At 46.5% G+C, this 22,662-nt stretch overlaps 1 protein-coding gene across 2 annotated transcripts in view; it reads right to left on the bottom strand.

Moving 5' to 3' along the window:
- SUSD4 (sushi domain containing 4) overlaps positions 1-22,445 on the bottom strand; it is a 220,208-nt gene extending 197,763 nt beyond the window's left edge. The window contains exons 1-2 of one of the 2 annotated variants that reach the window (XM_040351400.1): positions 22,326-22,445; positions 21,691-21,858 (exon numbers count right to left, since the gene is read on the bottom strand). In XM_040351400.1, coding sequence (XP_040207334.1) covers positions 21,691-21,817 — 127 coding nt within the window. In that variant the 5' untranslated portion in view covers positions 21,818-21,858; positions 22,326-22,445. Of the gene's footprint in view, positions 1-21,690; positions 21,859-22,021; positions 22,122-22,325 lie in introns of those variants that run through there. The other variant, XM_040351401.1, reaches the window with a different exon arrangement.
- Between the last annotated feature and the right edge of the window lie 217 nt (positions 22,446-22,662).

Raw genomic sequence — 22,662 nt, 5'->3', positions numbered from 1 at the left:
ACAACAACAACAGTGTACAAGTTGGATAGATACAGTTTACAAGATACAGTGTACAAGATACAGTGTACAAGATGGAAAGATATCATCACCGAAACAATGAACATGAAGTTAAGCAACCCCCGGAAGGCAGTGAAGGAAAGAAAAGCCTGGCCCGCTTTGGTCCATGAGGTCACGAAGAGTCGGACATGACTAAGAAACAAACAACAACAACAATGTACAAGTTGGATAGATACAGTTTACAGTGTACAAGATGGATAAAACAAGATGGATAGAAAGCATCACCAAGGCATTGATGGACAAAAAAGCCTGGCCCGCTATGGTCCATGAGTTCACGTCGGAAACGACTAAGCGACTGAACAACAACAGTGTACATCCAGATCAATATGTGTGTTATCTTGCTTGATGGTGCATGCACAAGCTCAATTCACCCCAGAACTTATCCGATCAATAGATCCATCAATCCCTGCTCAAAACTGATCAGATATTTATTTTGATAAATGAGTGAATAAATTGAACTATGGATTGCTACCTCATACAGTCAGATCAAAATATATGTGTTATCTCGCTTGATGGTCAACATACAAGCTCATTACATTCCAGATCCCAATGGATTTTCCAACCACCCGATCAATAACTCCACTGATTTCGTGCTTGAAACCGATCAGAATTTTCTTGGAATAGATAAGTTAGCAATTCAATCAAACTATAAATTGTATAATCAGATCAATATTTGTATTTCCAGCATTCGACTGAACAAATGCCTCCCTTATCCCTTGCAAATGAAGAAATACGACACTGTTAGAGCTATACACAGGTAAGCCTGCTGAGCGGTTTTGGTTTCAGTTGACCTTTTTCTTTCCAGTCTCTTTCATTTTTCCGAATTACCGAACAAAGCTCATCACACTTCATAAGGTAGCGTCCTGACTAAATTAGTTCCCGGATAAAAAAATTATAGAGCCAAAAACAGAGTAAGCTCAATAAACACGTCTTTGTACCGACTTACTAAAACTGAAGGGTTATTCAGACGCTGCTTCCCTGCTGCGCAATGCCCTCCCTCCTGACACCAGACGCTCCAATAATCTCATGAAACACTTACTTTGTGGCCCTTGACTGCTTTTGAGCTTGACTTGCCTGCTTTAAACAGTATAATAATACTTCAGCAAGGCCTTTGATCTCCTCTATTCTTTCCAAGCTTATCTTTCTACACTTATATAATGGTATAATATTATATTTATATTGTATTGTATATTGTAATTGCTGCATTGTTCTGCATGTACTGCGCTATGCTAAAACCCGAGTTTGAACTCCAGGCAGATGGAAAAATCACCAGTTATGTAAAGATGGCCCTTATTCACCTGGCCTAATATCTAATATTTTCTCAACATGGCTAAACCATTCATTTATGGCCCCCTTCTACCTACCTAGATGCGATCGTTGTCCAGGTATTCTGGTAGCTGCTGTTAGAACATCAGGGCTTTTTTTTCTCAGCGAATAGGTGCAGGAACGCCACACTTTGAATCACCCCTTGTCTCTGCCCCTACCCACCTCCGAGTACCATCCCTTGGTTCCACCTCCGAGTACCATCCCCTGGTTCCACCCCCTACCCACCTCCGAGCACCAGCCCTTGGTTCTACCTCCGAGTACAATCCTTTGGTTCCACCTCCTACCCAGCTCCGGGGTACCATCCCTTGGTTCAACCCCCTACCCACCTCCGAGTATCATCCCTTGGTTCCACCTCCTACTCACCTCCAAGAACCATCCCTTGGTTCCACCCCATACCCACCTCCGAGTACCAGCCCTTGGTTCCACCTCCTACCAGCCTCCGAGTACCATCCTTTGGTTCCACCTCCTACCCACCTCCGAGTACCATCCCTTGCTTCCACCTCCTACCCACCTCCAAGAACCATCCATTGGTTTCACCCCCTACCCACCTCCGAGTACCAGCCCTTGGTTCCATCCAGGGCCGGATTCCAGACAAGGCCAACAAGGCCAGGCCTCGGGGCGGCAGTGGGTGCAGGGGCGGCACTGCAGCTGAGAGGAGAGGACACTTTCACTTTCATTTCCGTAGTTCCCCCCTGTCATGTCACGGATGGTGAGAGGAGAGAAAACAGAGGAAAGAGGAGGTGAGATGGCTCTCAATTTAATTTTCGGCAGCAGCAACCCCCCCCCCCCCCCGTTTCCTGTACTGCGCAGGTGTTGGCGGCATTGAAGGACCCGGCCTTGGGGCGGCAAAGGGAGTAAATCCGAGCCTGGTTCCATCCCCTACCCAGCTCTGCATACTATCCCTTAGTTTCATCCCCTACCCACCTCCGAGTACCAGCCCTTGGTTCCACACCATACCCACCTCCAAATGCCAGCCCTTGGTTCCACCTCCTACCCACCTCCCAGTACCACCCCTTTTAGAGAATACAGAACCAGGTATTATTTTGTGGGGTTAAAGTGGCTGTGTAAAGTACATGCAATCCCCTCATGCAATATAACCCTCTATGCCCCAGTGTCTGCGATTTGTAAAAAACATGCCCATTAGTACCATTACTACCTTATTTCACAGCGTCACTCGGCGCTCACGCGACTCCTCGCTGCTCCCTCTCCTGACCTTACAGCAGGAGGGCTCAAAAATCCCCCGCTGACATCAGTCGGGAGCAGGGGAACAGAGGAGGAGAGACGTCAGCAGGGGAGGAGACTCGCGTGACTCCTCGCTGCTCTCCTCTCCTGCCAACATCTCGACTCTCTCTCCTCCTCTCTTCCCCTGCTCCCGATTGATGTCAGCGGGGGATTCTCGGCCCTCCTGCTGTAGCTGTCAGATCGGGAGAGGGAGCAGTGAGGATTCACGTAAGCACTGAGCGGCGCTATCAAATAAGGTAGTAATGGGCATATTTTTTACAAAGCACAGACACTGGAGCATAGAACGTTTTTTAACAGAAGGAATTGCATGTACTTCACACTGTTATTTCAGCAGGAAGGGGGGGGGGGGGCAGGCCTTGACACAGAGCATACAGGCAGAGAGGGGAGAGGGGAGAAGATGGAGGAGAGGACAAAGGAGAGCTGCAGATGACTGCTTCACGTAAATTGCCCACGGTGTCAGGGCTCAGCAGCCATAATAAACCGTGGTCAGTTTACAGGGGGAGGGCAGAACCAGGCAGGATTAGCCAGGTATGTCAGGTTATGCAGGGGGCCAAATTACACAGAAAAAGCAATTTTTTTTAGGATTACAAATGCTTTAACCATTTTGTATGCAATTTGTTAATGATAACAAAAAGCAGACCCCCTGCAGCCAGCAACAATAGACTCTATGCCAGCTACACTAGATCCCCCCAGCAATAACAGATCCAGCAACAATAGATCCCCCCAGCAACAATATAGCCACCTAGCAACAAAAGACCACACTTTTGAAACAATAGATCTCTCCGGAAATAATAGACCCCCCCCCGACAATAGATCCCTCGCACAACATTATATGCAGCAATGGGCCCCCTGTTATAAAATACCACCTCAGCAACAATAGACCCCCAGCAACAACAACAAATCTTTCAGCAGCAACAATAGACCTCTCCCTCAACAGTAGATCCCTCCCAGCAACAACTGACCCCATAGCAACCTAAGACACCCCCTAGCAACAATAGACCCCCATGCAAAAATAGATCCCCCAGCAGCCAGCATCATAGACTCTCCAGCACTGCCGTTACATAGATTCAGTGCTGGAGGTGCAAGAACTGCATTCCCCCACGTTCCCGCTGCAGATTATAATAACCCAGCAGGGATTGGTTCATCTGCACAGGAAGCACAGAATGTTACCAGCTCACTGTATTTCAAGCAGGAACAATAAGATTTTTTTTACTTATCTAACATACAATAGAATAGAAGTTGATGGTTTTCAATATATATATATTTATAAACAGTTGTATTATATATGAGACTTTTTAATTAATGTCATAAATGTAAATGAATATGAATTTATTGTTGACCCTTATATATAACTTTTGAAGCGATGTTAAAAATCCTGCTTTCTGCATTTTGGGTGCACCAAAAACGCACCTTGCCATTGAAATGCAGTAAAAACGCAGCAAGAACGCCTCAGTGTTGTGGCTTTTATGCATATTTTGAGCCACATGACCTATGAAAAACATGCCACGATAAAATAATGTCAAAATTGTGGATGTTTTCAGCAGCCATTATTTTTTTTGGCACAACGTTGAAAACCCCTATTTATTTATTTTTAACAGAGATGGAAAACCCCTATTTTTAGCTGATCATTTTTGGCTGCTGAAAATTCAGTGCATCACTAATTTTCACTTAAAGTGGTTGTAAACCCTTTACAACCACTTTAACGTACAGGTAAGCCTAGATTAAGGCTTACCTGTAGGTGCAAGAAATATCTCCCAAACCTAAAAGGTTTGGGAGATATTTGCAAAAAAATAGCGGCACCGATGTCTATGGCGCATGCGCTGTAGACACCGGGTGCAGGCGCACTGAGCGTGCTGCTACTAACGGCATCAAGCCATTTGTGGCAGCTCCCGCGCGCAAGCCCGGGAGTGACGTCATCACTGCTCCGACCAGTCACAGCGCCGGAGCAGCGATACTCAGAAGTCACTCCAGGTATCATGGCGAAAGAGGGCCGCTGCGGGGGCTTCGATCTCAGGTAAGTAATGCATAATGAGCTAGTATGCTATGCATACTAGCGCATTATGCCTTTGTCTTGCAGGTTGTCTTTTTTATTTTTTTTTGGACGAGAGGGTTTACTTCCTCTTTAACTGCAGTCCCCGCCTGGTCTGAGGCATTGATGAGCTGAGCATATGTATGACGAAAGGTACTCCCACGTGCAGAGCGAGTGGCCAATCCAACAGCCTCAGTTGTGCATGTTTCCTATGAGACTACGCAGAGGGGTGTATGTCTATTCCCTCCACTCCAATCTCAGATTACACTCAGCTCCCTGATCTATGATGTGCAGTGTGACATTAAATCGCCTCCCCTGCCTTTTGGAGCTTAGAAATGCTGTGTAAAATTGTGCTTTAGGAGGCTGTAGAGAAGAGAGGGTCTGTCCCTTCACTGTTAGGGGCCTGTCACTTCACTATTAGGGGCCTGTCCCTTCACTGTTAGGGGCCTGTCCCTTCACTGTTAGGGGCCTGTCCCTTCACTGTTAGGGGCCTGTCACTTTACTGTTAGGGGCCTGTCACTTCACTGTTAGGGGCCTGTCACTTCACTGTTAGGGGCCTGTCACTTCACTGTTAGGGGCCTGTCACTTCACTGTTAGGGGCCTGTCACTTCACCGGGTATATTGTAAGGGTTTACAACCAGTGCCGATCCTGACCTCCCTGGGGCCCTAAGCAAAATGACATGGCACATTAAAAATGAGGAGGGGGGGGGGGGCGCTGACGACAGTGACATGTCACATTAAAGAAAGTTGAGAAGCGGGGGGAGGGGGTGTTCTGCTGTCGTAAATGAAGCGGGGTGAGGGGGCGAAAATGACTTCTCACCAGGCGGGGCCTCTAGTAATTTGGGGGGCCCTTTGCAGCTTGCATAGTGAGCCTATAGGGAGGATCGGCCCTGTTTACAACCATAAAGCAGCACAAAAACCTATCACAATGTGCATGACACAGCAGCTTGTACCAACCAATAAAAGTCACACACAATCTGAATTATAGTGAATTCTAACTGATTGTCTCTGCCTGGTTACATTGTCCGCATTGCCCCTGCACCTTCTACACTAAGCACTAACCCAGATTATTGCTACACGCCGAGCAAAGCCCAATTCCCACAGAGCTTCACCCGCAGAGACTTTCCACACTCTGCTTTATAATTAGCAGCTCCATAAATCATTATTCCATTACATAATTTGTTACATGGAGTCTCCCTGAGAATACCTGAACCCATCCACACACTGAACTGATGTCATGCTCGCCTCGGATTGTTCGGAGATGGAGCTGCATACCAATAAAATATTTCTCAGATCTGACAAAGTCATTCATACGCAGACAAAAAGCTTTAGGTTTTCTCATCTGATTACGTCATTGATTTATATAACAAAACACAAAAGAGCCGCACCGCTGAAGTGTGCGAGAAAAGAGGGGCAAACTACAGGAACACACCGCCAGAAGGACCCTCTACAGGAAAAATGCTGCATCCATCAAATATACTCTGAATTCAGCAGCTATAAAGGAACCCACATCGAGTCCCGCGCTGCAATGACCTACAATTACATCATTATATACTGTATATAACTATAAGCACAGTGCTAGATATAATGCAAAGGTATAGGCCCTCCAGTTGTTTCAGAACTATAAGTCCCATGAGGCATTGCAAGGCTGACAGTTAAAAGCATGACTCCCACATGCAGAGGCATGATGGGAGTTGTAGTTCTGCAACAGCTGGAGGGCCATCAGTTTGAGACCCCTGCCCTAGATAAACAATTGCATACAAAACCATCGGGTCGGCGCCATATAGAGCCGACTCGCAGCTCTGCATGTTCGGCTTCTTTCGGAAACGCCGTGACTCGTGACGCGCCTACGCAATACGGGGGCGGGGCCTTATCCGCCGGGGGGAACTTTTTCTGAAAGGACGTCAATCATCTGGGCGACCTCCCAGAGGACATTCCTCCTCAGCTTGGAAACGCCTACTCCCGCGGGGAGAAGTACCCGGAAGCTAGATTGCAAATAAAGATTATAGGGTATGTACAGCGTAAACAAATTTAAATAAAATGCGGACTGTACATGTTAGGAGTATAAAGAAGTTGGTCTGATATAGATGTGTTTTGGGTGAACCTAGGCTTTAACCACTTGACCACTGGGCACTTAAACCCCCTTCCTAACCAGACCAATTTTCAGCTTTCGGTGCTCTCACAATTTGAATGACAATTACTCAGTCATACAACATTGTACCCATTTGAAATTGTTGTCCTTTGTTTCACACAAATAGAGCTTTCTTTTGGTGGTATTTGATCACTTCTGGGTTTTTTATTTTTTGCGCTATAAAAGAAAAACGACAGAAAATTCTGTAAAAAAAAATTCTGTAAAAAAAAAAAAAAAAACTTGTTTCTGTCATATAAGCAGGTTATTTGGATATTGCGGAGTATTTGGGTATTGCAGAGTATTTGGGTATTGCAGAGTATTTGGGTATTGCAGAGTATTGGTGGTATTGCAGAGTATTGGTGGTATTGCAGAGTATTGGGGTATTGCAGAGTATTGGGGTATTGCAGAGTATTGGGGTATTGCAGAGTATTGGGGTATTGCAGAGTATTTGGGTATTGCAGAGTATTGGGGTATTACAGAGTATTGGGGTATTGCAGAGTATTGGGGTATTGCAGAGTATTGGGGTATTGCAGAGTATTGCAGAGTATTGGGGTATTGTAGAGTATTGGGGTATTGCAGAGTATCGCGCAGGGTATTGCAGGGTATTGGGGTATCGCGCAGGGTATTGGGGTATTGCAGAGTATCGTGCCGGGTATTGGGGTATTGCAGAGTATTGGGGTATTGCAGAGTATTGCGCAGGGTATTGCAGAGTATTGGGGTATTGCAGAGTATTGCGCAGGGTATTGGGGTATTGCAGAGTATCGCGCAGGGTATTGCAGAGTATTGGGGTATTGCGCAGGGTATTGGGGTATTGCAGAGTATTGCGCAGGGTATTGCAGAGTATGGGGGGTATTGCAGAGTATTGCTGGGATGGATGGCTGGATCTGTGACTGCAGTTGTCACAGATCCAGCCACAGCGCTGCTGCTGACACCCGCTCTCCCCCCCCCCCTCCTCTCCTCTCACGCTGTACCGAGCGGTACAGAGAGGAGAGGGAGGAACCGGCGTCATCAAATGACGCCGGTTTGTTTACAAGTGATCGCTCCGTCATTTGACGGCCGCTTCTAGACCCGGCGAGCACGAACAGTTCCGCGAGCGCGCTCCAGGGGACGCGCAAATGCGGAAGTGCACAAGGACATCCCAGGGACGTCGTGTCACAGTAACTCGACCGCGCTGTAGCAGTATTTTTGCTATAGCGCGGTCGGCAAGTGGTTAATGTAACTGTCAATACAAGCCCTTTGACACTTATGAAAGGCTTGTAATTATACTTCATTATACCATAGTAACATCTGACAGAAAGATCTAAAAACACTGAAGCAGCAGACTTTGTGAAAATCAATATTTGTGTCAGGCCCTGTACACACGGCCGGGATTGTCGTCAGGAAAAAAACGTCCTGACGAGATTCCTGGCAAGATTTTCTTGCAGGCCGAGTGTACACACGTAGGATTCAAAAGAACCGCCGTTCTTTTCAATGGCATGAACGCATTGACATCATCGTGTACGACGAGCATGTGCTCGTCACATTCGATGCAGTCGCCGCCATCTTGCTTCACCCTACCTATGCCTTGGAAGCTACCGCGCATGCGTCAAAGTCATTTGGAGCATGCGTGGGTTTCCATGGAGACGGGTAAGTATACACACTCTCGGGTTTCTCGGCAGGAAAACACTGGCGAGAATCACGATGAGAAAAAAGAGAGCAGGATCTCTATTTTTCTTGTCAAAATTCTGGGCAGTTTTCTCAACGAGAAACCTCAAAGCCTCGTACACACGCACGGTTTACTCGGCAATAAAGCTCTGCCAGCAGTTTTCTTGCTCTCTCTGGCCGAGAAAACCGAGCGTGTGTACGAGGCTCCAGTCTCAAAACTTTAAGCCACGGCTGTACCCTTTTTTTTTTTTAAAAGCTTCAAGCAGGCGGGCTGATTATTGCAGAAGAGACATGCTGTGGGGTTGATTTACTAAAGGCAAATTGACTGTGCAGTTGCTCCAGAGCTTAGTAAATGGCGTAAACCTTCACTTTGTAAAGAACACTCAATCATGCGCAAGGAAAAAGAACAGACTTTTTTCTTGCACACAATTGGATGATGGAAGTCAGCAGAGCTTCCGCTCATTTACTAAGCTCTGGAGCAATTGCAAAGTGCACAGTCTATTTGCCTTTAGTAAATCAACCACAATTCCTACCTATATATATATATATATATAGGTAGATTCAGTAAGAGTTAGGCCGGCTTATCAGTAGATACGCCGACCTAACTCAGAATCTAAGCCGACTTATGTTTAAGTGTATGCTCAAACAGAGATAAGCTTAAACATATCTAAGATACGACGGCTTGCGCCGTCCTATCTTAGATTGCAATATTTCGGATGGCCGCTAGGTGGCGCTTCCATTGCGGTCGGCGTAGAATATGTAAATTAGTAGATACGCCGATTCACGAACGTACGCCTGGCCGCCGCAGTACATTTACTCCGTTTCCGTAAGCCATTATCAGGCCTAAAGTTGTTCCATCTATTAGATGGAATAGCAATGTTAAAGTATGGCCGCCGTTCCCGCTTCGAGATTCAACATTTTTACGTCGTTTGTGTAAGACGTCCGCGAATAGCGATTTACGTAGTTTACGTCCACGTCAAAATCAATAGGCCCATGCGGCGTACTTAGCCGCAATGCACACTGGGAAATGTAGGCGCTCGGCGCATGCGCAGTAAAAAAAAACCTGTCAAAAACGTAAGGTCAAGCCTTATTAACATAAAACACGCCCCCCTTACACACATTTGAATTCGGCGCCCTTACGCCCGCCCGCTTTAGGCTACGCCGCCGTAACATAGCAGGCAAGTTCATTGTGAATCATGTACTTGCCTAGCTAACTTACGGCGGCATAGCCTAAACACGCTAAGCTACGCCGCCGCAAGTTTAGGCAGATCTACTTGAATCTACCTAATACTCTTTAACCACTTCCTGCCCGGTCAATGAACAATTGACGTCCGGGAAGTGGTTGTGATCAGCCATGTCCAACCACGGCTGATCACGATGTAAACAGTAAGAACCGTTGATCGGCTCTTCCTCACTCGCGTCTGACAGACTCGAGTAGAGGAGAGCCGATCGGCGGCGACTCTCCTGACAGGGGGGATTCGCGCTGATTGTTTATCAGCGCAGCCCCCCCCCCCTCGGATGCCAACACTGGACCACCAGGGAGTGCCCCCCCCCGGTGCATAATAGGGCAAGAAAAAAAACACAAAAAACCCCACAATCGATGGGCACTGACTGGCAACATGGGCACTGGCTGGAATGATGCCCAGCAATGCCATCAGTGCCACCCCTCAGTGTCCATCAGTGCCACCCAGTGTCCATCAGTGCCACCTCTTAGTGTCCATCAGTGCCACCTCTTAGTGCCCATCTATGCCCAGTGCCCACCTATCAGTGCCCATCTGTGCCACCCATAAGTACCCATCAGTGCCACCCATAAGTGCCACCCATGAGTGCCCATCAGTGCCGCCAAAGAGTGCTCAGTGCCGCCTATGAGTGCCCATCAGTGCCGCCTATGAATGCCCATCAGTGCAGCATACCAGCGCCACCTAGCAGTGCCCATCAGTGCCACCTATCAGTGCCCATCAGTGCCACCTCATCGGTGCCCATCAGTGCCACCATATCAGTGCCCATAATTGAAGAAGAAAACTTACTTATTTACAAAAAAAATTTACAGAAAAATATAAAAACTTTTTTTTTTTCTTAAATTTCGTATTTTTTTAGTTGTTGCGTAAAAAAAGAAAACCGCAGAGGTGATCGAATACCACCAAAAGAAAGCTCTATTTGTGGGAACAAAATGATAAAAATGTCATTTGGGTACAGTGTAGCATGACCGCGCAATTGTGTAGCATGACCGCGCAATTGTGCGACAGCAATGAAAGCTGAAAATTGGCTTGGGCAGGAAGGTGCGTAAGTGCCTGGTATGGAAGTGGTTAATAGAATTGTCATCATTTTAAAAAAAGTGAACTTGTTTTGGCTTTTTTTGTGACAAAATATCAAAAAAAAAATTTTTTAGAGGGTAATTTTGGTTTTCTGTTCAATCATTTAACACCAACATAACCCCCAGCGTGTCCCTGAAGGAAAAGGTTACACACATATTACTTAAAATCACATTTCAGTACAATGCTGACTTGACAACCCTGAACCGTGTCAGGAACAAATCCTCTTACACTGAATGCCGCCAATGTATTTTGTCTCAGCTGCGGGAGGATGTTCCGTGTTAGCCACTAACAAGCATACAAAGCAAAATGAGAATGGATGTGTCGGCCTTCTAAATCTACATCTCAACCCTCGTTTGCTAAAACACTGCGTATCACAAAGTTTTCTCCAAATACCGTTTTCACCTTTTTTTTTCATCCTTTGTCGCATTTCAGTGCTGCTGATCTACCGCATTCTCTATACAGTCACTTCCTATCTACATCCAATTTAACACCTCGATTCATATATCGTGATCCATACACCAACAGAGGCACAGGTTGCAGATGTAGATAACTGACGCGTTTCGCACCGTTACTGATGCTTGATCCTATCTACATGCACTTGCTCCAATGGCAGCTGAATGTCATTGCTTAAGACGTGCTTCCCGATGGTGACATTGGGAGACAATGAAAGCTCAGTGAGATTTTGCGCAGCCACTTCTAGTCTTCATCAGAAATGTATGCACCAGGGTGACAACATATGAGAGCAACTGTGACAGAGCGTTGTCACCCTACAACAGGAAGTGCCTGATTAAGTCAAGGCAGCATCACCAGGGATTATTTTAATGAAAGCTGCAGCTTTGAAAATATTAAAGTGACTTTTGAGATGACAGTTTATATGAGTATTTAGTGACTGGGATTACCAGCCTACAGATCTTATGCTTTGTCTATATGTAAGAAAGAAGCCTGCAAAAGAAGATTAATACCATTCCGGAGTGGTCAGATAAATATTTGCTTGTCTTCCTGTAGTGCTCTGGGCATTGCTGCTATCGGACGTTTCCAGTTTTTCCAAATACCATGTCCCTGGCTGAATGCTGTGGTTCCTCCTGCAAACCCCTAAGTCACTATGATGTCATAAGGCTCATAGCGCAAAAAATAAAAACCGCAGAGGTGATCAAATAACACCAAAAGAAAGCTCTATTTGTGGGAAAAAAAAGGTTTCAATTTTTTTTGGGAGCCACGTCGCACGACCACGCAATTGTCAGTTAAAGCGACGCAGTGCCGAATCGCAAAAAGGGGCCTGGTCCTTTACCTGCATAATGGTCCGGGCTTAAAGAGGAGTTCCACCCAAATTTGGAACTTCCTCTTAACCCACTCCTCTCCCCCTTACATGCCACATTTGGCATGTAATTTGTTTGGGGGGGGAGTGGGGGCTTCAGGATGAGTGGGACTTCCTGTCCCACTTCCTCCTTCCTGTAGGCGACTAAGCTTAATCGCCTACAGGAAGGAGCTGCTGTAGGCGATCGCCTAGGACACGTCACAGGTCCTAGGCGATCTCCTGGCCAATTACACGGCGCAGCGCCGGGCTGCGCCGCTCGCGCATGCGCAGTGCCGCTCGCGCATGCGCAGTGGGTGCCCGGCCGTGAAGCCGAAAGCTGTCACGGCCGGGTGCCCACACTGAGAATGAAGACGCCGGCCGGGGAGGGGGGGAGAGGAGCGGAGCCCCGGCCGGCCGGCGGTAAGTGTCTGTTTATTAAAAGCCAGCAGCTACACTTTTTGTAGCTGCTGACTTTTAATAAACATACAAATTGTCTGGAACTCCCCTTTAAGTGCTTAAAATCTATTTTATTAAACAAACAAATAAATAAATGTTTAATTCCACCAACTATGAGAGCAGGTGCATACTGGTAGGGGCCAAGTGCAGTACTTTTTCCAGGGGCCCGTGATGCTACTAAGATGGCCCTGGTGTGAACATGGCCTTATACCTGCAGTACCGCTTGGTCAAGGGCAAATCAACCACCACCACCCCACCTGCTGATTCTACAATGAAGGAGATCTTCCCTATGCATTCTCTGCCATATACTTAGCATTGTATATACAAGTCCCCAACCCCCTCCCTGCATTTTAAAGCTGCACTCCAAGAAAAGCAAAAATCCTCCCTGGCAGTAGCTCCCCCTGCTGGTTAAACGCTCAATTACATCAAATGCAGTCAAAGGAATTGCTGTGTACTATGAAGGGTTAAGGCTTTTCCGTTATATTTCACTTCCACATACTTTTAGACTTGTGTGTATTTACAAATCTTTACCAAATTAAAAACCCAAAATGTTAATAACCCCAAACGCGTTCACAAATCATCAACCAATCATATGAAGTCAGTGCTTGCATTTTTCACAGATATCGCATTTTTCTCTACATTTTCCTGCTAAACCAACAATTTTCTAGGTTTGCCTCCAGCACATAGATGGTCTCATTCCCGGCCTATACTCTAACTCTTCTACCAGCCCAGACCTGGCCTGTGCAGAGAACACTTCCATCTCTGATATTGATTCTATAAGCCATTAGAGAATGCAATGGAACGGCTGTTTTCACAAGCCTGACATTTCAGTGTTTCCTTCAAAAACATCCCCTTGGTACGCCTGGACGTGATTGGTTCCTTGCCTGACTCTGCGTTGTTATAACCCGCCAGTGATTTCCGGGGGAATCGCAGGTCTCAGGGACCTCCCCGGAAATATTCTATCCTTGCAAACATGAGGTTTTCAACTGCAGAATATAAAATATTTGTTTTATCTGATTGTTTTATTGTATTTATACTGCCAAGCCCGGCTCTCATATGTTTTTATGTGCATTTTGGAACACACAAAATCTCATGTGTCATAAAAATACATTGACGTTCACATCTGTGCGCTGCAATGGTAACGTTTATTTGCTGTAATACCCAACAGAATAAAGAATATGCATGAAGATGAATGTACAACGCACAGGGCTGGTGCAAGGATTTTTGACACCCTAGGCGAAAACCTCATCTTGGCCATCCCCCTTTGGCTCCACCCCTGACCCCCCCCCCCGTTTGCCCTGCCCATGTATACCCCACCTTTTTAATGAAGTGCCCATCAAATGCAGCCCACTAGCGCCCATCAAATGCAGCCCCACCAGCGCCCATCATATGCAGCCCCACCAGCGCCCATCAAATTCAGTCTCACCAGCGCCCATCAAATTCAGTCTCACCAGCGCCCATCAAATGCAGCCTCACCAGCGCCCATCATATGCAGCCTCACCAGCGCCCATCATATGCAGCCTCACCAGCGCCCATCAAATGCAGCCTCACCAGCGCCCATCAAATGCAGCCTCACCAGCACTCATCAATGCAGCCCCACCAGCGCCCATCATATGCAGCCTCACCAGCGCCCATCATATGCAGCCTCACCAGCGCCCATCATATGCAGCCTCACCAGCGCCCATCATATGCAGCCTCACCAGCGTCCATCAAATTCAGTCTCACCAGCGCCCATCAAATTCAGTCTCACCAGCACCCATCAAATTCAGCCTCACCAGCGCCCATCAAATGCAGCCTCACCAGCGCCCAACATATGCAGCCTCACCAGCGCCCATCAAATGCAGCCTCACCAACGCCAATCAAATGCAGCCTCACCAGTGCCCATCAAATGCAGCCTCACCAGCGCCCAACATATGCAGCCTCACCAGCGCCCATCAAATGCAGCCTCACCAACGCCAATCAAATGCAGCCTCACCAGTGCCCATCAAATGAAGCCTCCCCAGCACCTATTAAATGCAGCCTCACCAGCCCCCATCAAATGCAGCCCACCAGCGCCAATCAATACAGCCTCGTTAGCGCCCATCAAATGCAGCCTCACCAGCCCCCATCAAATGCAGCCCACCAGCGCCAATCAATACAGCCTCGTTAGCGCCCATCAAATGCAGCCTCACCAGCCCCCATCAAATGCAGCCCACCAGCGCCAATCAATACAGCCTCATTAGCGCCCATCAAATGCAGCCTCACCAGCGCCCATTAAATGCAGCCTCACTAGCGGTAATCAATATAGCCTCCCCAGCACCCATCAAATGCAGCCTCACCAGTGCCCATCAAATGCAGCCCACCAGCACCAATCAATGCAGCCTCACCAGCGCCCATCAATGCAGCCTACCAGTGCCCATCAATATATGTTTGCTTGCTTCCATTCATTCGGGAGTCGGGACACAGACACAGTTCTCTGCCGCTGCCACTGCACCTCTGACACTTTGCAGGTTATTTACGAAAGGCAAATCCACTTTGCACTACAAGTAGAAGTGCAGTCACTGTAGATCCAAGGGGGACATGCAAGGAAAATAAAAAAACAGCATTTTGGCTTGCACATGATTGGATGATGAAATCAGCAGAGCTTCCCCTCATTTCAGATCTACCCCTCAGATTTACAGCGACTGCACTTCCATGTGCAATTTCAGTGCAATTTCAAGTGCAACTTTGCACTTGTAGTTTACACTTGTGCAAAGTGGATTTTCCTTTCGTAAGTGACCCCCTATCTGCAAATGGAGTGGCAGCTGCCTGCTGATGCTGAGATTTAGTTGCTTGCTGCAGAGACAAGAGAGTAGGAACATCATTGGCCAGGTGCCCTAGGCAGTAGTGCGCCCTAGGTGGCTGCCTAGTTTGCTTAGTGGTAGCTCCGGCCCTGACAACTAGGTTTGTCCCAATACCACTTTTTTAGAACCGAGAACAAGTACCGATACTTTTTACTCGCCAATACTGATTTTTTTTTTATCCCATGTGACAGTGGCACATGTGTCAGTAGTTTTTATTTTTTACAATTTGTTTTTATTTTTTATTCTTTACAATGCTTTCTTTCTTTTAAGGGGGGGGGGGTGGACAGTGTCAGTGTGTTTTTTATTTTATTTTTTATAATATTTTTTTTTATTATTTATTGCAATTCTTTTTTTTTATCAGCCCTGTTGGGGGGCTTTGTTGAAATATCAGGGGTCTTAACAGACCTCTGACATCTCCCCTTTGAGACAGGGAAAGGGACTAGGGACACAGATTCCCCAGTCCCTTTTCTCAGCAGCCTCAGCTGCACTGAAAATAATTGGAGAGAAGACAGCGGCTCCTCTCCATTCATAAATTAAAACATCGTAAACACAGTTTACGATGTTTCAGTTATGTGAATGGACAGTCAGTGATCACTGACTCTGTACATTCGGAAAAGGTAGGAGACGGATTTACCATCCTGACAGATCGAGGGGGTGGAGGAGGAGAACAGAGGGGGACACGGCAGCACGGAGGGGGACATGGCAGCACGGAGGGGGACATGGCAGCACGGAGGGGGACATGGCAGCACAGAGGGGGACACGGCAGCACGGAGGGGGACACGGCAGCACGGAGGGGGACACGGCAGCACAGAGGGGGACACGGCAGCACAGAGGGGGACACGGCAGCACAGAGGGGGACATGGCAGCACAGAGGGGGACACGGCAGCACAAAGGGGGAAACAGCAGCAGGGAGGGGGACGGCATTTGATTGGCACTTGATTCCATGGACAGAGAATAAATACAATGATGCGCTAAAGCACCGATTTGCATTGCGTCTCATTACAAAGTTTGTTTGTTTTTTGGAATAGGACTCTATGACCTAGTATATCTTTCTCTATACAGTTTGCTGGAGAAGTTATGCAGTTCCTGGATTTTTTTTTTTTTATGTATTTTGCAATATATGATTATTGGGGGGAGCTGGTACCTGGTTTTGACAGGCATTTGCTTCCACTTCCACATGAATTGTCGAGGCGATCTGAGCGAAATTTCTGCCTCCCCATCTTTACCCGCAGCTTTGTAGGACATGTCACAGGTCCCCGGGGCCAGGGCTGTCTTAATGAGAGGGAACACCTGGGCACTGTCCAGGGGCCCCAGCTGCATGGGGGGCCCCTGCACTTTCCCCAAAGCAGCTGGTCCATGAGCCCATGCTGCCCTGAAATTATGGGCCAAAGTGGTATGGGCCAATTATGGGCCCCATGATGGCACTGAGAGTGATAGATGCAAAGGGGAGGCAGTCTGCCTTCTACCTACTTAATGACTGTTTACTTGCACTGTCATCATTGTAGGGGCCCCAGAGCATTACTTTGCCCAGGGGCCCATGATGCTATTAAGACAGCCCTGCCCGGGGCCATTCATAATGCTCAGTGCGGCTAACGCATGCACAGTTGGAAGTCGGCTATGAAGCTGTAACTACTTATCCTCTATGGGGCGGTCAGAAAGCCTGTCTGTTTCCATCTGACTGTCATCCGATCTGCGGGATGGGTGGGGAACAGATCCCCATCCCTTCATTTTTAGCGAAATAGATTGGATGCCATATGAACATATTCGCCAGCACACCACGGATCGTATAAAACGTCCAAAAGTTTTAATGCAATGAAAACATCGCAAGGATTGCAACGTTTCGAGGCCATGCAGGACCCCTTCGTCAGGCAAGTGTATTTAGGAGCCGTTTCTCCAGGAAGGGGTGCCATTGGGATATTAACTAAGACTAGATTGGATCCCGCCGGGTGTCAGCGGAAATCAACCACTCCATAGAGAAGAGTGGAGGTTCTGATCAGGCTCACCTTAAAAACGGACAGGCAAACCTGAACTTGTCTTGCATACTCATGGCACACAATTGTCAGCCAACAAGCACGAAACAATGTGGTTTTTAAGCTCTTTAGCGCCACCCTTTGGGCAACTTCTGCTTATGTTGTGTTATGGTGAGCATTTCTTCTGAGCATGCGTGTTTGTACTTTGGAGTTTTGTCCAAAGGACTTCTGGACACACAATTGGAAATTCCGACAACACACAATTGTTGGCGGACAATTTTAAAGCATGCTATCCAACATTTGTCAGCGGATTTTCCGACAACAGGCTGTCATCACACAATTCTCGTCGGAAAATCTGATCGTGTGTACGAGGCTTTGGGCTTTCTTCCTTTATTTTCACCTGATGATCCTGCCAACACACAAATTGTTTAGGGTGACAATGCTCACTCACTGTACTGTATCTATCTGATTCAGACTACATACACCTCCCTCTTCCTCATCTCCATTACATAGAGAGAAGGCATTCACAGAAGATAGCTGGGAAGGTCAATAACCTTGCTTGAAATTTCAGTTCAGTGCAGAGTTATAAGGATACCAAATTCCTATCAGAATCAACAGGAGTTGTTTTCTGTATTTGCCTGCAAAAGGAAAACCAATGCAGTCGTCACATCTAAGGACCTGTTAAAGCGGAGGTTCCGCCAATTTTTTTTTTTAAAAGTCAGCAACTACAAATACGGCAGCTGCTGACTTTAAAAAAATGGACACTTACCAGATCCAGCGCGCCCACGAAGTCAGCAGCCGAGGCTGAGCAATCGCTCGGTCCTCGGCTGCTTCCGCCGCCATCCTTGGTGAGGGAATCAGGAAGTGAAGCCTTGCAGCTTCACTGCCCGATTCCCTACTGCACATGCACGAGGATCGCGGCGCATTGTCACTGGTCCCCGCTCTCTCCTGGAAACAGTGTTTCCCAGAAGACAGCGGGGGGGGGGGTGACGTGACAGGCTGGATTCCCCGCGGGGGGGGATCAGAACCTCGAAGTGGTGCAAATACCTGTCTCAGGTATATGCACCCCCCTCCCCCCTGAAAGGTGCCAAATGTAAGGGGGGGAGGGATACAAAAAGTGAACCTCCGCTTTAAACTGCAATTCATACAATGTTTGTTTTGGAATTTAGATACCGTACAGTATGCTTTAGACAGCCACTGTCTAAAATAAATATTAACATTAATTTAATTTTTAATTCAATTCTAAATAGATTTTACATTATTAAAAAAAAAAAAATTGAATCCTAAATGATATCTTACATTTTTTTTTTTATATTTAATCCTACAATACATTTAAATTTTGTATTTTATTTAATCCTACAATACATTTTATATATATATATATATATATATATATATATATATATATTTTTTTTTTTTTTTTTTTTTTTTTTTTTTTTTTTTCAAATCCTACATTACATTTTACTTTTTTTTATTTAATCCTAAAATACATTTAAAAAAAATTATTTAATCCTACAATACATTTAAAAAAAAATTTAATCCTACAATACATTATATATATATATATATATATATATATATATATATATATATATATATATATATATATATATATATATATATATATATATATTTATTTAAGCCTACAATACATTTTACTTTTTTATTTTTATTTAATCCTGCAATACATTAAAAAAAAAAAAAAAATTCTACAATACATTTTACATTTTTTTAATTTTTATTCTACAATACATTTTACATTTTTTTATTTATTTTTTGTAATGTAATTTTTAAGATTTATTTTGGTACCTAGACTTGAACATATTTTAAAATGTCCCCAGTCATCCATATGCATGAGATAAAGCCCTAAATCTTAAATGCTAATGAACAGTTCTTACCTCTACAGCTCTGAAGCTCCATTCACACCAAGCACACAAGAGTGCTGCAGCGACACCTGCTGCGCCGTGTTTTTTTTTAGCTTTCTTTGCGCATTTTGGATTAACACCATCATCTGAATGGGTCTCCCTCCGCTCTAAAAAAACGCACGCAAAGAAGCTCATGTACCAAATTTTGGCAGCGAGCCAGGTGCGTTTGGCGCGTGACAATCGCTGCAAAATCGCACCATGTTTGGGTTGCTATTAAGAAATAATGGCTTCGCAAACTCGATCCTGTGTTTTGCTGCGATTCTAAAATCGCAGACGGAGTTGCGCTATTCTACCTGCGTTTCCAGAACGCTCAGGTGTGAACAGAGTCTGGATGATAATTCTTATCTCTACCGCCCTGCGGCTCGATTTACACCTAAGCGTACTGCAGTGACACTTGTTGCTCTTTTTTGCGCATTTTTGTGGCACGCTTTTGTAGCATCACCACTCATTTGAATGGACTTCCCTCCACTCCAAAAACACACCGAAGAAGCTCATGTACTAAGTTTTGACACAGAGCCAGGAGTGTTCGGTGTTGCTGTTTTTCCCGTGATTTTCGTGCGTTTTTTCTCTTGCTGAAAAATCGCACCACGTTTAGGACTGGGCCCTGGTTTAGTGCCCTTAAGAAATAACTTGTCGCTAGGATAATACACCTGTATATGGTTGGTTTGTTATGTTTTTATAAACAATAAAAAAAAAAAAATTAACCTTTAAAAAAAAAAAAAATAACTTGTCCCGCGTATTGCTGCGATTCTAGAATTGCTTAATTCTGACTACTATTCCAAAACGCTCCGGCGTGAACTGAGCCTGAAGCAAGCGGTGACAGGTACACTTTAATGTGAACCTATCATAGCCGAAACTAAGGCCACCCATGACCATTTTACCAGGACTCATTCACGCGCCGCACGTCGCATCACATTTTAGGACAGCCCCTTTCATTTCAATGGGCTGCCCTATGCCTCTGAAATTAGTACAAAGGTGTCAATGCAATTTTTAAAATTGTGCCGCACCAAAACGCATGGGAGTTGATTTACTAAAGGCAAAGAGACTGGGGTGGATTCAGGTAGGGGCGTGCACTACTACGGAGGCGCAGCGTACCGTTTTTACGCTGCGCCTCCGTAAATTACCTGCGCTACGCTTCATTCACGAAGCAGTAGCTCCGTAATTTGCGTGTGCGCTCTGGAAAACTGCGTAAGCACGCGTAATTTAAATGATCCCGTAGGGGGCGTGGATCATTTAAATTAGGCGCGTTCCCGCGCCGAACGTAGTGCGCATGCTCCGTCGGGAAACTTTACCGACGTGCATTGCGGTAAATGACGTCGCAAGGACGTCATTTGCTTCAACTTGAACGTAAATGGCGTCCAGCGCCATTCACGATTCACTTACGCAAACGACTTAATTTTTAAAAATCGCGACGCGGGAACGACGGGTATACTTAGCATTGGCTGCCCCTGCTAATAGCAGGAGCAGCCTTACGCAGAACCCGACGAACGCAAACGACGTAAAATGCAAACGCAGGGCGCGCGTACGATTGTGAATCGGCATGAGTATGCAATTTGCATACTCTACGCTGACCACTACGGGAACGCCACCTAGCGGCCATCGTAAGAATGCAGACTACGATACGACGGCATAAGAGCCTTATGCCAGTCATATCTTAGGCTGCAGTCGGCGTATCGACCTTTCTGAATCAGGAGCAGTCGATACGCCGGCGCAACTAAGCAATTGCGCTGCGTATCTATGGATACGCAGACGCAATTGCTTACTGAATCCACCCCACTGTTTACTTTGCAATGCAGTTGCACTTTACAAGGGAATTTTCATTTACTATTCTCTGGAGCAAATTTCCTTGCAGAGTACAACTGCACTTGCAAAGTCAACAGTCTATTTATCTGTAGTAAAACAAACCCCCATGCGTTTTGGGGATTTTAAAAATCGCATCTGCATCTTTCAGTGCATTTTACAGGCATGGCATGGCGGACACGAACGTGTGGGTATTTCAATCATAGGTGTCAAACTGGCGTCCCTCCAGCTGTTGCAGAACTACAAATCCCATGAGGCATTGCAGGGCTGACAAGCATGACCCCCACAGGCAGAGGCATGATGGGACTTGTAGTACTGCAACAGCTGGAGGGCCGCCAGTTTATCACCCCTGCCCGGTGCCTTTAAGAATTCATGGCACCTGTGAATTTTTACAAAGGGCAGCTTGTTTTTGTGTGGTGCGGGAAAACACGCGATTTTGCACGCGTTTCCGCACCACACCTGGTGTCGTTAAGTCCCTAAAATTTACGAAAAGAAAGAAAAAATTAAATATATGATAAAAGTCGTGGTAAAGTTCTAACCTTGTATGTAACGACTTCCAGGTGTGAAGCCGGGGGATCCGCGCCGCAGCCAGGCACGTGGAATTTCCCCATAGAGGTCAGCCATTGCAAAGTTATTTTATTCTTTCCCAAAAAAACAAAAAGCAGAAATTTTCACTTACCCACCGAGAGCTGCACGGGGCCAAAAGCGAGCGCCAGCTGGACCCCCAGGAGGAGCAGAGCCAGGAGCGTGAGGTGCTGACCTAGAAATGGGAGCGCTTTCCTGACTCCTCTCATTCCATGACACATCTTTCACCAGGAGCCGGCATCCAAGCCACGGCGGCGCAGACCTGCAGGAGGGCACAGAGGAGCGTTACTTGTCACCAACCTGGACCATTCCTGGACACCCATCCCCACCACCTCCTATGTAGGTGCACCCCCCCCCCCCCCCTACAGACAATGGCATGCAGAAGAAGGGCAGAGCATGCAGAATACTGCTGGGGGGGGACTCACGTGTGTCACTGTATGCTGTATAGGAAGAGAGGCGCATGGTCCCCCTGTGTCACCTCCTAGTGTGACATGTCACCCAGCTCTGTCCTCCTATCTATACCTCTCCCCATCCAGGAGGGGAGCACCTCCCCCCTCATCAGACATGCATGCCCCCCCCCCCCCCCCCCTCCTCCTCCTCCTCTGCACGGATATTGCATCTAGATAAGGTCAAGGGGAAGACAGGAGCCTGCCATGTACTGACTTCTACCCAGCACCTCCAAGGTTAATCCCCCCTCCCCCTCATTGCCAGGCATGAGATGAGCTTTACCTGCAGCAGACACAGCCAGGGGCTCCCCCAGGAGCTCTCACCTCCTCCTCCCTCACACTCCCCTTCCTCTGCCTTGTCTGTGACTGCTACATTCTACGCTTCACCTGCCAGGCGCGCCCCCGGCCCTCTGCTGCGGGAGCGCGCGTGCGCGGAGCTCTCCAGGGTCCTGAAACCATCAGGGCTGCTGTGCTGGGGAGTGACTGAGGCTGTGTGTGCCAGCAACAATTTCCATGTGATCTCGTGCGTAGAATATTGATTTTACTTTATTTTGTTACTATTTATTTATTTTATTTTTATATTATTTATATTATTGTATTTTATTTAAATGTATTTCATT

The sequence above is a fragment of the Rana temporaria genome, chromosome 4, assembly GCF_905171775.1.
Source record: "Rana temporaria chromosome 4, aRanTem1.1, whole genome shotgun sequence".
Lineage (NCBI taxonomy): Eukaryota > Metazoa > Chordata > Amphibia > Anura > Ranidae > Rana > Rana temporaria.
Note: the sequence above shows the minus strand (reverse complement) of the source record. Positions and strands in the feature narration are given on the sequence as shown.